General features: G+C 39.3%; 1 protein-coding gene across 4 annotated transcripts in view; it reads left to right on the forward strand.

Moving 5' to 3' along the window:
* Positions 1 to 16,581, forward strand: part of CAPRIN2 (caprin family member 2) — a 63,258-nt gene that overhangs the window by 43,621 nt on the left and 3,056 nt on the right. For 3 of the 4 annotated variants that reach the window (XM_026657532.2, XM_026657533.2, XM_026657534.2), the window contains 9 exons: positions 2,358 to 2,489; positions 2,726 to 2,813; positions 3,720 to 3,775; positions 5,239 to 5,349; positions 6,100 to 6,213; positions 7,073 to 7,225; positions 10,463 to 10,646; positions 13,543 to 13,722; positions 14,822 to 14,922. In XM_026657532.2, the coding sequence (XP_026513317.1) occupies positions 2,358 to 2,489; positions 2,726 to 2,813; positions 3,720 to 3,775; positions 5,239 to 5,349; positions 6,100 to 6,213; positions 7,073 to 7,225; positions 10,463 to 10,646; positions 13,543 to 13,722; positions 14,822 to 14,922 (1,119 nt within the window). The remainder of the gene's footprint in view (positions 1 to 2,357; positions 2,490 to 2,725; positions 2,814 to 3,719; positions 3,776 to 5,238; positions 5,350 to 6,099; positions 6,214 to 7,072; positions 7,226 to 10,462; positions 10,647 to 13,542; positions 13,723 to 14,821; positions 14,923 to 16,581) is intronic. The other variant, XM_026657535.2, reaches the window with a different exon arrangement.

The following is a 16,581-nucleotide window of genomic DNA, read 5'->3' on the forward strand; positions in this document are numbered from 1 at the left end:
TTTTTCACTTAAACTTGAGTGTTACTGGAACTTGACTTCCAGCATTACATGAACACTGAAGTTACTGTAAATATCTGAAAATAGATACAATGGAATCTCTTTGGTATGTGTGCGCACACTAATTTTGTAGGATTGACATATATTCACTTAAACACACCAAAGCAAAACTGTTTGTTTTTTAAAAGCTTTTGTTGGCTCTGTAATGAGCGACATAATTTCAGATCTTTTCAACAATGTGAATAAGGTTGAGGTTATTACACGTGAAGAGGCTAGCTCATGCTAATTCTATACCCACCACTAATTAACTACCTTTAGGAACTGTATGTTGAGGAGAAGAAAAAGTAACTTTAATTCTGAAGTCCTCCATTTACTTTTGGGTTATCTTGTACACTGCAGTTATGCTTTTTGTATAATTGTGTGGGAAGATTTTCACATCTGATATGTGAAAGCATGAAAAGCCCTTTTTAGCCAAAAGTCTGTACAACTTGAATAAGGAGAATAGTCCTTTTTGAAAATGCTCGTCAGGAGTGACGGAGAAATCTGTACATGGATGGGTAAGAGGGAAGGATTGAGTAGAGAGCTGTAGGTGACCAAAGGTGAATGGATGTAATAGTGTGTGTGTGGGGGGGAAATGTAAAAAAACCATAAAATTCTCTAGGGTGTGATAAGGTTAACAATGGCCTTGAGCTCTACACAGGAATAACTCCTGGCCCCAATCCTGTGCTTGACTAATATGGATACCGAGAAGCCAACATGTACATACAGCTGCTGAGTTAAACCTCAAGATTAGCAAACTGAAGTTCATTGTTCCTGCATAACTTGGACACAAAATGATCTTCTCCACATAAGGGTATCCTATGTTTAATTGGCATTGTACATTCATAAAACTGAAGTAATATGGCTGCTCTTCTTCCACCCTGATGGTGCAGATGTCTAGCTGCACAAACTAGAGAGAGCAATGTGCCTTTGGAATCTTATCCTGTAGGAATGTAGAATTGTTCACTTCCACTGTTTCCCATTTAAATTACTCTCATTTTTCTAACTCTTCCACTTTTGAGTTTACCTGGGTAGTAAATAAACATGCAGAACTCTGCAAGAGCACTCTCTAACCTAGACATGGCATGGAGTATGAAACATGTAATTAACTGGGGAATGCTTGTAGAAGGTACTGAGTAGCATACAAATAAGACTACAAAGCTTTGGATGTTTAGCCAAACTTATGATGATTGTTACTAGTGACTCTTGCATGCCTGTAGACTCTCAGTAGTCCTCCATTTCTGTCTGACCTGATACCTTGATCTGTCCCATCCAATGTAATTGGAATCAGGCCTACTTCCTTCCTGTGGCATCTTTTCCAGCAAACTTGTCTTTCAAAAGATCTATTACATCATCTAGTCACTCAGTGCTAATACAGGATTGTTTCTTACAGTGCATTTAGTTTTAAAAGTTCTAAAAGTAACAGTGGTTCTGCTATGTAACTAATCTGTGTTTTTCAACTGAAAATTTCCCTTACCCCTTTCTTGGGATGATCCCCATTGTGGGGGAAACAACCACTCTACAGATCTTAGAACAAGCCAGAATGGGTTCTGTGGATTGGTTTGAGTATGTGACAAAGCTAAAAGACCAACTAAAGTCTGAAATGATCCACAAAAAGCTGCATTCAAAACCCCTTTTTTCTTGAGGACTGGGGTATGTTTCATGTGTATTTCATGCCCAAATCTGAACTTGTGCTAATGCAGCATTTTTGCAGGAAATGCCACACTTGAAGCTTCAGACTGTAAAGGGCAAGTTTCTGAGATGTTAGTGCCAAGCAACTTTGTTTGTAGCTCTACCTACTATTAGCTGCTGTTTCTTTAAATCATCTGGCAATGCCACTTCCAAAAAAAGACACGTACTCAGTATTCTATCACTCATGATTCTAATTGGCTGGGGGAGGAGGTATACTTCAAAAATCTCTGAGAATTGTGCAGCTTAGTTTAAAAACTCAATTCCTATCCAAGTTTAGGTTTAAAACTGCTAAGAGTGTTTAGCTAGGCAGTACTAAATGCTGAGTGTTGCTTGTTTGGCTGAATAAATATACCTAATTTTGTCTTGAACAAAGTGTTGCATACGTGGAAAAACATAGTGAATTAATGCCACGAGCTTAATCCACCGACTACAGTAAACTGATTTCTGAAGTGAACAAAGTGTGAACTTGTACATCAAGTTTTATTCAGGAAATGCCAATAACCAGTTTAGCACTTCCTATTCTGTGGTATTTGATTCTTAAACATCTGTTCATGTGAGGACACTTGTCAGACTACTTACTGCAGGTTTTTCTCCTGCATCTGTTTATATCCTCTTTCATTACATATTAGGTGCCTAAACCTGGACATCAGTCAGCTGCAGAATTTTGCTGTACTTCTAATCTTCCAAAGGATCCTATACTAAGGAGGGAAAAACTGCAAGATTTGATGACTCAGATACAAGGGACTTACAACTTCATGCAGGTATGTGTCTTGTTTATTCTGCAAGTACACCTACAGGGCTTGGGTCCCCATTGTGCCAGTGGTAATATTGTAGCAAATTTGTAATAACTTGCTTTGTTACTGGAGTAGAGCTAGTTACTATTGACTAAATTAATGAGAGTTTTTAGCAGACTATAGAATATTTAACTTCTGTGATCTTTTTTTGATCTGAACAATCCTAATTTTTCCCATTTCATGAACTTGGTAATCTTTCTAAGGAGTCCATCCTGGATGTTGATAAAGCTTCACCAAGTGCTATTTGTTCATCACAACTACCGTCAGTAACTCCAGCAGGTAGTCCTGTAGGTAGGTAATATCTTAAATAGAATCCAAGTTCTGGAAGTTGAATGGAGCAATGTTTCACTTGCACTGTGCATCACCAGTAGCCATAATGGAAAAAAATTCTGTCTAGAATCTGACCATCTCCTTCACAATGTCTAAATCTAATGGCTAACATTTCATTAAATGGCCAACAGAATAATTTACAGCAACACTTAAATATGCATGAAGCTGCAGTGTTGTGGAACAATTGTTGTCTTGCAACCTGACACTTATACATGGTCAAGTTCTTATGGCTCAGTACTTTCACCTCTCACCTAGGATTCAGTCCTTCAGATTGTACTTGTGTACCTATCTACGACACAGAACGTTTTATAATAGAATTCTAACAACCTATGGAATTCCTACACATACCTATTGCCTCTGGTGCAACAGTTAATACTGAACTGCCTCTAGTTATGCTGGTGCTATTAAGGTTTGAAGGGTAACAGGACTGTTTTTAAAAATATATGAAGAAATTGTGTATTACAAAACAGGAAAAGAAGTCAGTTGTAATGTGTTTTGGGGAATGAAAGAAAATCTAAATGTTCATTCTTCTACATCTGAAACTTTGAATAAATTTGTCTTGAATCATTCAAGTAATCTTAATGAAATAGCTGTTCCATACATAAGTCTTTCTGTTGCTGGAGACTGCTTTGACCTTTAACTTCACAAGATGAAACTACACTTCCTAAATGTGAGTGACTTAATTTAGGTTTTAATTTATTCAGCTTTCTGGTGTGCTTACTGTGTGATGTATAGTAAGGGCAGTGTAGCTGCCCAAATTTAAGGATTTAAAAAAAAAAAATCAGATCTTTGAATTATGCTGAAGCTGTAGTTAAATTTAAGGCAAATATGTTGCTTGACTAATCCCTTACTCTTATTTTTACAAAGCTTCTAAAGAACAGAAACTGTCAAGTCAAAATGACTTTCTTCAACAGCCACCACAGGTAAACTTAAAATAAGGGTACTGCTCTATAGAATTAGACAATTGTGATTTTTTTAATAGGATTTATGTATTGTGCTTTCAGAAATAACTGAGGAATTGTATAGGGAAATTATGCCAAAATATTGCTGTCCTGAGACAGACCAAATTTTATTTGGTCTACCAAATTAAAACAATATAGAACTTTAAAATCAAGTTGTTGTTTTTATAATCTCTTCAAAGCTAACTCCCACCAGATATATAGCTCTATAGTCTAGGCTATATATCAAAAAAGCATTGTAAGCCATCTTAACTTCAGTGTAATAGCAGACGAGTGAAAATAACATTTATAAGCTCCATTTCACAGTATGGAAGATGTATTTGGATTTAGCTTTCCATTGCCAGCACAGCTAATGGAGGGAGAGAGGGGGAGAGGGAGAGAGAGACATCTGTTGGCGGAAGAGAAGCTTTCGAGCTCCAGAGCTCCTCTTCAAGTCTGGAAAAGAACCAGAGTTGTGCAGCTAAATACACGGTGGGACAAATAGTTAAGCATAAGGGGTTAATACAGGTGGCAAGAAACCACTTAAAATGAAGTGAGTGATTATCACTTCTGCAGTCACAAGACCAAGGAATATTAGTAGGTTTTGAATGGTTGTAATGAGCCATAAAACTAGTGTCTGAGACCATGACTTTTAGTGTCTGGCAGAGTTATGAATTTAAGTTCCCAGGCTCATCTTCTGAAGATGGTGTTTTGTGTAGGTTTGCTTTGAGGATGAGGACTGATAGGTCAGATATGAAGTGATCACTTTGAAAAGTGTTGGCTCATATGTGATAGGGTGTCTTGACTTGTCTTGTAATTTTTCTGAGTGAGTTCATTTGAGAGTGTAGAGATTTATCTGATTTCGCCCACACAGTTGGGGTATTTAATGGACTGGATGAGGTACGTCCTATGTTCTGAATAGGCACATGTAGGATCTGCACTAATCTAGGTAATATGAAAAAATCAAGAGAATTGTTTGCATTGCCTACCAGGAGATGGTTGACCTTGACTTTTTAGTGTGCCTATTGCAATATTATCTAAGAATAATCGAGCATCATCCTCCAATAACGGTATAAGGAAGAAATTTCCATTTCACTCATTTCAGACCAGTAGCACTTGAGTTTTAAATAACTGTTTCAAGTGGCTCAGCTAATATATTTAAAAGCAAATCTAAGAGCAACTTGAAGAAAAATTAGGATGAATTTTCAAAAATACTGTATGACATGTGTTGTCCTATTTAGAGCAATATCTAAGTGTCAGGAACCCTATATAATGGCCTATAGGCAGACATAAATGTTAGCGAAATTCCAAGCATTGGCATGAAAATGCTAATTTATAAACTAAAGCATGCACTTTAACAAAACTGCCAGAAGGCTTTTCAGAACTACTAAGTTTGAGGGTTGTTATCTCCAATTAACTTTATCTGAAGTAGTTTCTCTTCCTGCCAGGCTGCTGCTTCTCCCATTACCCTGCATGGCTCAAATACTTCCTTAGCATCTGCTGATCACACTCTTTCTGGTTCCGAAACTGATGATCTTATGACACCACAGACACCACAGGTAAGATATCAAGACAACACTGACACTTCCCACTGGAGTTTCGTTGGCCTTCATTGTGTTCCATGTGATAACTATGTTCTTGCAGAAACCATTTGGGGCCTTCTTTAAAGACATTGACTCCATTCAACTGCTTAGAGGTACTGCTGCTGAGTAACAAAACTGTTTTCTCTCCCTGTGCATTGTCTTGATTCCAGGAACCAAACAAGTCTCCCACACAGAAAAGCAAAATTTCTAAGCCATTACAGCAACCTCTGTTTTAAGGGAGTTTAGAATAGCACTAGCAAATACATGCATAGTATTGTGCAAATGTGTTTTGGTTATAAAGTACTAACAGCATAAAAGGAAATTGGGAGGCGGGGGGTGTCATTTTTTTTTACCACTTACAAGAATTATCTCCTTCGTAGTGACTTGAAAATACTGCCTTCAAGCCTGTAACTCTATTCAGTGTGATACAGATATTTTGATTAAAAAGTAACCTATGAGGAAATGATTGAATAGGACAGTCTTGCTTTTTGAGGGGAAATTATCGATTTTTCTGGGTAATAATTGGCTAAAGCAAACTGAGAATGCCATGCTACACATGTAGTTTTGTAAAAGATGTAGCTCAAAGTAAACACAGTGGATCCAAAGTGAATGCATCAACACACTACCTTTTATTACGGTAACACTTTTTCAAATTATAAACTTCCCTATTTCTGCAACATTCTACTGATAATTAAGTTACATCTGTTAAGGCTTTTGTCCTTTCAGACATCAGAACCACTTTCTCAAGAGATTGAGAATTATACTTCATCTCAGCCACCTTATCAGACAAGCCCATGCATCTCTGAGCCAGTAATATCCAAAAAGATTGAAATTGCCCAGGTGAGTAACTGCTTTTCACATATGGTTAAATCTCTGCTCATAAACTTAATTTGAACAACTCAGTCAAAATTAACAATGTAAATCTGAGTGACTAGGTGCTTCAGATCTAAATTAGGTTTTCCGTTTTACTTCGTATGCTAAATACCTGGTCTCAATAGTGCATCTCAGAAAGGTGGAAGCTTTCCTTTTTGTTAACCCTCTGCTTAGGGTGAGTTTTAAATTAGTCTTTCCTATCTACAGTGCTCTGATATGCTGCCAAAGCATTTTGCACTGATTGCAGCACACTTCATTTTAGCATTGGAAGGGACAAGTGTGGAGGCTTAAACAGCATTAATGTACTTGCACATAGGCATTGACTTGATACTGAAATGACCAAGGAAACTGTTTCAGCACTACGGTACTGACCACTTTGGTAATTAAACATTGAACCTTTCTGGTGGGAAAGAGGTCACCATACTTCTTTGTCTCTGGGATCAAGGAACTACTTTCTACATTTTGAGGCATACTTAGATCTGTATACAATAGGAGGCACTTTAATATCTTTCAGTTGTGGAAAAAGCTGTCTATGTCCATGTTGTAGTTTCCTTTTGTAGGAAATGATGATGGTTGGTATGTTTAGTAGTCCATGGACATTCTTTCACTTAATCAATAGACTGCAATAGAAGTACTGATTGCTGAGGATGCACAGCAAGATTTGAAATTGTAAGCAAAAGCTATTCTGTTGCTTTGCTATGTCCAAATGTCAACCTGCAGAAACTGCTGATTTTTGATGGTTTGTTCCAATGCCTAGACTAACTTTTTGTATTACTGCCTGATAACTATCAAGTGACCTCACTATGTATTTTTGTTCCTTCCTCAGGCAACTGTTCCCCTGCCAAGAGACCCACAGTCACCACTGCCTACTTCAAGTACCTCCATGTCACCAGTGTCACAGGGGCAAACCTTTCAATCTCCTCCAGCAAGCAGCAGTTCTGTTACCATAAATGCAGCTCCCTTTCAGGCTATGCAGACTGTAAGTATAGCTCTTGTAGAGGATAAACAGGAAAGCACTCATGACAAGAATGCTTAAAAATTATTACTTCAGCCTTAAAACTATTAAATGCACTGTCTAGGTTTCAGCGCAAAACTTGATAGCACATACTATAACTGAGGACCTCTCAATGTCAGTCTAGTCATAAATTTTGGTTGCTCCTGCCTTTCCTTCTGTGCTTCATTAGTAGGATATTTCCATGAGCTGAGAAGCTCTTCTGCTGCCATTGTGTAGGTCAAAATCAAGCACCACACCTTGTTAACAGTCAAATATTATTTATAATAGGCCAGCAGCTGCAGGTGACTGAATTCCTAATATGCTAATTTTTTAATCTAATCTGTTAATGAAATTCCTGTTAGTCAGGACCCCTTGTTTGTAAACCTTTTCACAGTTGACATGCTAGACATGACTGAGCCAATTAACTTCTGAAAGTACCAGTGGGGGTTGCTACATATCAAAATAAGGCATTGCTTTCAAATCATGGGGCTGGCATGTTCTCTACTAAAGTTAAAACCTAAATTTTTGACCAACCCAGATGGTAGTGGTTTTATAGCTCACTGAGCTATGTCCAGCCATGCCTAAAGATTAAGGATTTGGCCCTGTTTTCAAATGACTGAGTCTAGTCTGACCATGTGTTGCTGGGAAAGACATGCAACTAAACCATATGAGGGGAAGGAAAACTGGAGATGCCTGTTGAAAGGCATGCTGCTTCAAATGATCACATGGATTCCTCTCCATGTGCCTGAGAGAGATCATGTTCTCTTAACCAGCGGGGTGTGTTGGAGCTGTGTCCTAGATGTCCTTGTGACACTCCATCCAAGGGTGGAACAGGCCCAACCATTCCTCAATTCCTTTTTGCTAGCTATGGCAGTGGTATAGAACCCCTGCCATTTTGTCATTCTGCATCATGCTAGTGTTAGTTGTAGTGTTACTTCTTTTTTCTTTTTTTTTCTGCCAGTTGGCAAGAGACTCATCCTTTTAGGCTAAATGCTCCTTACCCTACAGAGGCTCTATATGGCAGAGACAAAAATCTTTGAATCAAAATTTGCCCCCTGTCTGAAGTTGGTTCAGCTTAATGATCAGGTGTCTATTTTGCCTAGAAGACTAATGTATTACATGGAAAAAGTCACTCAGGGATCATGCTGTCTCTAAACAGATTCAGTGCTGGAAAGGTTTGCCTAAAATTGTTCCTGCTGGAGCACTCTATGCAAGCCTCCTCAAATATCAAAAGGAAGGACGTAGCTAGATATAATTCCTTCCCTTCATCCCCCATTGAGCTATGATAGGGAATCATCTCCTACCACATGCTTCCTGCTCCCTCCTCCATTTGGGTAGCAGAGTGGGAGTTGACTAGGCATTCAGGGGAGGACTCAGTCAGCAGGAAACTACCTTGGGCTAACAGAAAAATCCCTCCTCCTACCCCTTATGTGCCCCATCCTAGTACTTATATTTGTATTAGCCCTGGATGCTCTGGAGTGTACAGCCATATTCATTCAAGCCTACATTTTCTGCCACGTCCAGGGTTAGATCCCCTGCTGAAAGAGGCAGTATAGCTCAACCCAGTCAGGTCAGCTAGTACAGGCTCAGATTCTGGAAAGGCAATGAGAATATCCTCCTAGCTTCTTTCCTCTCAATTTCCAGGGAGGTCCAAAGTACAATTGAGGATCTTCCCTTTGAGGGTAAATGAGCTTTTTAATTCTAAAATGAATGAGGTCCTCCATTCCCTAAAGGACTCCAGGGTGACTTTGCATTTTTTTTTTTTTAACTGTGCATTCCAACCCCAAGAAGGAAATAAGACCAGTCTTCCTTCAGGTAGCATCTCCTTGCCCATTCCTATTATCAGCCTCAGGGCTTTAAAGCCACTGAGAGAAACATGAGAACCTTAAACACTTTGTGCAGCTTGAATTCTGGTACCCAAGATAATGACTCATCCATGAGATGGCTTTAGATTTCACATTGCTTTATCCTCATGAGCTTGTGGTTGGTTTCTGGTGGCTGGGAATCTCTGCCATCCCAACAGCTTGTGCAATTAGAGGTAATCTATAAAATAGAAATAATAACCTTGCTGTTGTCCCCTGGATAATTAGTATACCTTATTTGCAAATGATAGTTAATTATTTTTATTTCTAATAGTTTGTCCCATCCCAAAAGAAGTTCAAATTGCATAATCTCAATATAGTGACAGAACTTCATATAGATGGCAGAGTGGTTTGCTTTCTTATACAGACTGCCTGCTTGCCTTTAACAATTCAAGCTGTCTCCCCACATTTCATAGTATATCTGTCACTGTACCATAGGATAGATGGCTACCTTAGTATGTGATTTGCAGTTAAAGGTAGAAGCTGAAGTGCTCGCCTCGTTGGGTACAATTTTGAATTTCTTGTCTCACTGAAGGTAACAAAGGTCCTTGTAGTGCCCAGCCACTTTACAAGACACTAGTAATGGTTCCACTACTAGTATTGCTAAAGGCCAAACAAATCTTCCTTTTAAGATTCTGAACTTGTCCATGCATCATTCTTAAAACACTCCCAAAAGCATTTTTAGGACTGACACTAAGCATCAAACAGCTTGTGCCGTGGCAGCTATTCTTCAGAAAAGGACAGCCTCAGAAAAGAATTGCCTCTGCTTGGTTAGTATATATGTGTAGTAAAAATGAAAGCAGAAAAGCCGCGTGCATGTGGTTAGCTGCCAAGAACCTGTTTCCCAACCAAAAATTTTCTAACTCAGCTGGTGCTGGGAATTCCAGTAGTGAGACTATTCACTGAGGTGGTACTACATCTCTGGACCAGGGTTTGGGTTTCAGTGAGTTTGGTAAAAGCAGGCTATTGCCAGCAATAACTAAACATTATAGTAAGAACTTTAAAAGTTAATTGTCTGGTGTTTGAAAAAGGTATGGGGTTGGGATGGGAGCCTTGGGTAAGGCACTAGACTAGGGCTTGGAGATCTGAGCTGAAGTCAAGGCTCTGACAGACTGTGACCTGGTGATGGAGGGCTAGTCACTGTGCCTCCAGTCCCTGTATCTAAAATAGGGTTAACTTCCACATTTAGTCTAAATAGACTAGATATTCTTTAGGGCATAAACTCTAACCTGCTATGGGACATGCAGAGGGTATAGCACAATTAGGCCCTGAACTGAGTCTTTAGGTGCTACTGTAGTATAAATGGTGAAGTATTAATCAACAGTTAAGCTTTTGCTTAAATAAAACATACTTTTTCCAGGTATTTAAGGTGAATGCACCCCTGCCTCCACGTAAAGAGCAGGAAATAAAAGATGACTCCTCATACTCTGTGGGATATAACCAGAGTTTTTCTACAGCAAGTACACAAACTCCTCCTCAATGCCAGTTACAGTCCACTCATGTTGCAGAGCAAAACTCTCTTTCACAAGAAACTTTGCCAACAGGTGAGGAAAATTCTTTGTACGTGGCTGTATCTTTCAAGTGACACTCTAGACTGATGTGACTATCAAACTGACACTTCAGTCTGTTAATCTGCTCCTGAACCTCTACTGCTTTTAATCCAGTAATCCCCTGCAGGTGCAATACAGGTAAAATGGAGTTTAGCTTTTATTCAATTAAGTCTGTGCAGTTGACAATGTAGTTGCATAGGTATTGCTGCCATTAATAACCAGTCCAGATTGCTCTCGCTGTGTGACAAGTAGCCAGCCTGACTTTCAATCCCAATTGGAGTTTGCAGGGATAGCAGTCTGAAACTAGTTACTTGTAAACAAAGTAAATTTGCCCAAATCAAATGAGAGCGAATGATCATTTTGACAGTCACTTCTTGGAGTAGAATTGTAATTCAAGGTGACCTGTTTGAGTGTTTTTGCTGAAGTATACTATTTTGAAACCCGAATTTTAAATTACTAACCTGGTGAAAAGGGATGTTCTAAACAGTGCACATGCATGCACTGGTTGCAGATGTAATTGGATCTTGGTATGATTGTGTGTAATTCCCAGTAGGCAGATTTAGTCACCAAGAAATGGTATTTATTTGCACTAAATAAAGATTTAATTTTGTGATAGTGGTGAACTGTTTCAGATAGGACTAGTCTGTCTGGAATCTCCAGTATTAGGCAGTAACCCTTTTTGTAAGTTGTCTGTTGCAGTATTTTTCTAACTTTGAAATGTCTTGAACTACTTTTGTGCAGGAATAAGTACTGTACAGATGGTACATTGATAGTATTAAAGGTAACAAATTAGTGTTACATGATTTCCATCTACCCTCAGAATTATCTTTTATCTCTAAGATAGAGGCTTCTGTCTTCAGGATTAAACTTGTATTTTCAATTTTCTTGTTTTTTGGGGAAAAGTTATTTTTGACTCTTGTAGTGTGCTTGTTTTGGGAACTCTTCTGCATAACTTGTATTAGCTGGAAAGGTCCTGGGAATAGAGGTAGTGGCAATAAGTGAGGGGAGAACTGCTTTGCACTGAGGACCAAATACTGAATGTATGTCCTAATGATGTTGGAGAAGGTAAACAGGAAAGGCTTCTAAGAACTCCTAACTTAAATGTTGCTACCTTTGCCACCATTTTCATGGAAGTAAAAATGTAGAAAATACATGGATAAACAAAATACTTGATACACAATGTGAAAACTGTCATAACTTGTTACTGAAAATCTCCCCCATAAATATAAGGTTTTATGTCTCCATAGAGATAAAAATACCAAGATTCTCTGTATTATGTTTAAGGAGTGATTAAGAGGGAGGTTCTTAAGCCATGGTAGGATGTTCTTGCAAGTCCCAATCCAGACTGAGGCAAATCTGAGCTGGAAGATTTTTAAATTTCAGATGTAAACAAGAAGCATCACTAAGTTCAAAGGCAAATCAGGAGTCTGTTGCATATGAAATTGATACTGCTGACTTGTCACTTTATAAATAAGTCATTCAAACTCTGCACTCAGATAAGCATTTGCAGTTGCCTTTGACCTCTGAGATATTATGTGCAATGAAGGACAGAGCTTTGTTCTTAAACCTGCCTGAAACAGGGATTGCACAAACTGTCAGTCTTTTCTGTTTTGGCAAGTAGAAATCTTGACAAATTTCTTTGTTTTTACACAAAAAACAAAAAGGGCATCTCTCAAGGCACTCCTGCTATATATTACAAAAAGTAAAATTAAAGAGCATAAAACTCCCTTCCCCCATAAATCTGATTCCCTTTAGAAGCTCACTTCCACTGTAGCCTGCACAGATCCAAGAAAACTTCATTCTGGAGTTGAGAACATTCTACCACTAGCCCCACATAAATCTAAGGGAATCAAGTGCTCTTGGTGGTTGTAACTGGCAGGATAACATGAGACAAAGTAGTCTCACATAGCAATATCCCCAGCTATTTAGGGCTTGACAGGTCAAACCACCAAAACTTCAGGCCAGAAACCAATAGGAAAGTAGTGCAGATCATGGGACATTGTTGTCATGTGCTGCAACTGAGAAACACCATTTAATAGGTTAGCCTCCACTTGCTCCACCAGCTTAAGTTTCCGGATTGATCCATGGGGTAGCCTTATGTAGAGCACCTTCAAATAATGCAATGTTGAGGTGACAGACATGGACCACTGTACCAAGGGCAGGATCTTACGTCAATCTTATGGCCAGGCACAATGATGGGCATTCCTGGGCACTGCAATGTTGGTTGGGGTTGTTGGATTCCCTAGTTGCGAAGATTAGTAACACATGCTGGGAACACAACCTTGATCAGAGTAGATTGGGCTCACCATATCTGGTTGTTTCCACTACTCTTAGCAGCATCACCTCACTCTGACCTGGACTGAGCATCAGCCAACTAACTCTCCTTTATTGCCAAAAATATTCATGGTGTACTGTGGCTGCCAGACTCTCTCTATGCGAAGTTTACTATTTTAGTTATCCTATGACCTAACAGGAGGACAGTGCTAGCTTAAAACAATGAATAAACTCTTAAATGTCTATATATGGACTCGATTTGTCATGGCTTGTCACAGGAGAAATATATAGCAAGACACTGAACAGATCTTGCCTGAATCTGTCCAGAATGGGTTCAACCAGTTTCTTCTGGGAAGTAGAGGGCTTGAATAGCGGTACTTGTTTGTAACAATTTTATGCCTTGTGCATCAGTTCTGTTCAGTGGTGAAAGGTATGGTTCAAAAACTTTCTGTGGGACTAATGGAAGGAACATTATTGCTTATTTTTAATGCCGGAAATAAATGCTGTAAAACGTACTGGGTTTAGTGCTTCCATCCAACATTGATTTCAATGCTGAAATAACTTATAGGTATAATAATTCACTGTCTAATTTCTTTTTTTTCCCTTTCTTAAACAGTTAATTACCAACCCGACGGAGCTGTTCCTGTAAGCAATGGTAGCCTTGCCTTTTATCCAGCACAGACTGTTTTCACCAGACCCACTCAGCCTTATCTCAATAGTCGTGGATCTGTTAGGGGATCTGCCAGAGGTGGGAGATCACTGACCAATTCATATCGTTCCCCTGGTGGCTACAAAGGTATACTTTCACTTGCTTCACCACCTCCCTGTGAAGGGATCAGTTCTAGCTGTAGTAGGGGATATAGCTCTAGAACCAGATACTTCTGTGCATTAATCCTAAGAGCTAATAGCATTGAAATTAGGAAAGTAACATACCGTATGTGAAACATTAGCACTTTATAGTAATTGGCAGAGGAGTATTAAAGAGCCGGGACGGGGCTTGTAAGAGGGGCTCAACTGCCTGTGCTTCAACAGGCATGAGCTCACTCCTCAACTCTCCTCTGGACCCCTCTGAACTAGTAGTAAACAGGATTACTGGATTACTTTGAAGAGAGGGATGGGGAGGAGCTGGAAGGATAGGCGCTTGGGGGCCAGTTCTGGCCCATGGGTCACGTTTGACAATTTTGCTATGGAGTATGGTCCTACAGTTTGATTACATGGACTTTGACAGATTGAACAAAGTATAAATGGGTCACACTTTATCAATTTGAGAGTCTGAAGGAACCTCGTTAGTTGCTGGTACTGCTTTGGTTTTGCTGGTACTAGTAGCTTACTATGCTCATATGAGTAGTGTTCACTTTATAACTACAATTAGCCTCTTGTTGTAACAGTACCTAAAATGCGTAAGAACTTGTCACCAGCTTATGATTACAGTAGTTCTTCATTTTGGCAAAGTACAGCATCTGGGCTTAAATCTGCCATGTCTGAAGGGCATTGCTTTAAAATCCTGCATTTTATGCAAGTCCAACATACTCAGTCACTTTAATGGCAGAGCCAATTTGAATAATACTTATGAGTACACTCTCTTGTGTCTGGGTGCTGTTTTCGTAAGTTACATTGTTAATGTAATTGAGACTCTTGCGGACTAGATTGACCATGTTCGGAATAAGAGTTCTAATAAAATGCTGTTATGAGTTTTAATTTTGACATTAATGATTATGCCATGCATTTGACTTCAACACAAAGCTGCTCTGAAATACGGAATAAATTGTGCATGCACACATTTTGTAAACTGTTTTTTTTTTTAAATGAATGCTGACAGTCCCTAAAGGAAAATTCTTATTTGAATGTTGGTAACATAAACTGACTCTGGCATTTTAATTTTATATTTTGAGCAGGTTTTGATGCTTATAGAGGATCCCCATCAATACCTAATGGCAACTATGGCCAGCTGCAGTTTGCTGGTAGAGATTATCCTGGAATTCCGTATTCTCAAAGGGTAAGGATTTACTTTTTTCTTGTAGCTTTCATGTGTCCTACATTTTGCAGGAAGTTAATGAGGTTTGGCTACAAACTAGAAAGTGAGTTCAAATTTCATAATACAAATTTTTTGTTGGTACAATACACAATGCTATTTTTAAATTTACTATTGTTTCAGATACCTCTTCTGCTAAGTGCTTTGTAAAATAATCTGATCTCTCCTACTAATCTTGGCTGACAACTAGGTTTAGACCTGAGGCTTGCCTTTCCTGACAAAGTGTAAACAGGATGTTGAACTGGAGGAATTCTTTCAGGACCCCTTGTAGTTTGATTTTTAGACTGAGGATAGTATAGATTGATCTGTGTTCTCTCCTAGCAGGTTAGATGCTGTTGGCATCAAAAAACTGACAAATATATTAGGCAATTTGCCTGCACATCCTTCAGGGAAAACCAAAATTGCTTATTTCCATTTTTTCAGAAGGTTGCATTAGACAACCACTATGCTCATCTACCACAGGTTTCTATTGTCATTCTGTGCTCTATAGGGGGCACAGGAAAACAATAGTTTGGATTGTAGGACCCTTCATGTCATCTTAATTCCAGTTTGAATGGTATTTTTCCCAATGCCAACTTGCTTTCCCAATCTAGAGGAAAGCAAGTTGGCTGAAGTTCAAAGTGGGTAGGGCTGGTGGATTTAAAAGATGCATCTGCTCCCAGTGTTGGGAGGTATGCCTACCCCTAGCATTGTCTTCTCTGCTCCTGGGTTCCTATGAGCACCAGTAGCCAATACTGTCTTGATCTACACATAGCTACCGAGATTCCTCTTGGTAACAGACTGCCAAATTATTTATGCCTTGTTATCTTGAGATGGGTTGATTGTAATGTGCTGTACCAGGGACTACCATTGACTGACAGGTCATCTTAAATAATGCTACTCATATGGAACTGTGTTCAAATGTCACTAGTGTCTGACTTGCACTGAACTGCAAATGGAAATACTGTATTGACTTTAAATCGCCACATGGTTTGGGTCCTGGTTATATTGGACGTGGTTCCAACTCCTGATGTCTGGGATGCTCAGGCTAACATGTCAAGGGTTCTTCTCTGAAGTTTAAGGAGCTGAAGGTGCATAGTAGTAGACAGGAGGATGCTCTGCTGTGAAATCTTTCTCTTCACTGGTTCAACAGAGCTTGTATTAAGTTTCAAGAACACTGCAGTACCTAAGAGGGTAGACTGAATGGCTGGAGTTTGGCAAATAGGAAGTAGATCTGTGAATATTGACTAAGGGCTGGTCTACACTGGGGGGATGGAATTGATCTAAGATTCGCAACTTCAGCTACGCGAATAGCGTAGCTGAAGTCGAAGTATCTTAGATCGAATTACCTGGGGTCCACATGGCACGGGATCGACGGCTGCGGCTCCCCCGTCAACTGCGCTACCGCCGCTCGCTCTGGTGGAGTTCCGGAGTTGACAGTGAGCGCGTTCGGGGATCGATATATCGCGTCTTAACGAGACGTGATATATCGATCCCGGATAAATCGATTGCTACCCTCCGATACGGCGGGTAGTGAAGACGTACCCTTAGCCTCTGGACATATGGAAAGCAATTTATGATCATGTATATTTTGTACGTCAAAAATCCCCAAGCATATACTAATTAACTTTCTAAGCAAACTAA

The sequence above is a fragment of the Terrapene carolina genome, unplaced genomic scaffold (assembly GCF_002925995.2).
Source record: "Terrapene carolina triunguis isolate 2854851 unplaced genomic scaffold, T_m_triunguis-2.0 Scaffold247, whole genome shotgun sequence".
NCBI classification, from domain to species: Eukaryota; Metazoa; Chordata; order Testudines; family Emydidae; genus Terrapene; species Terrapene triunguis.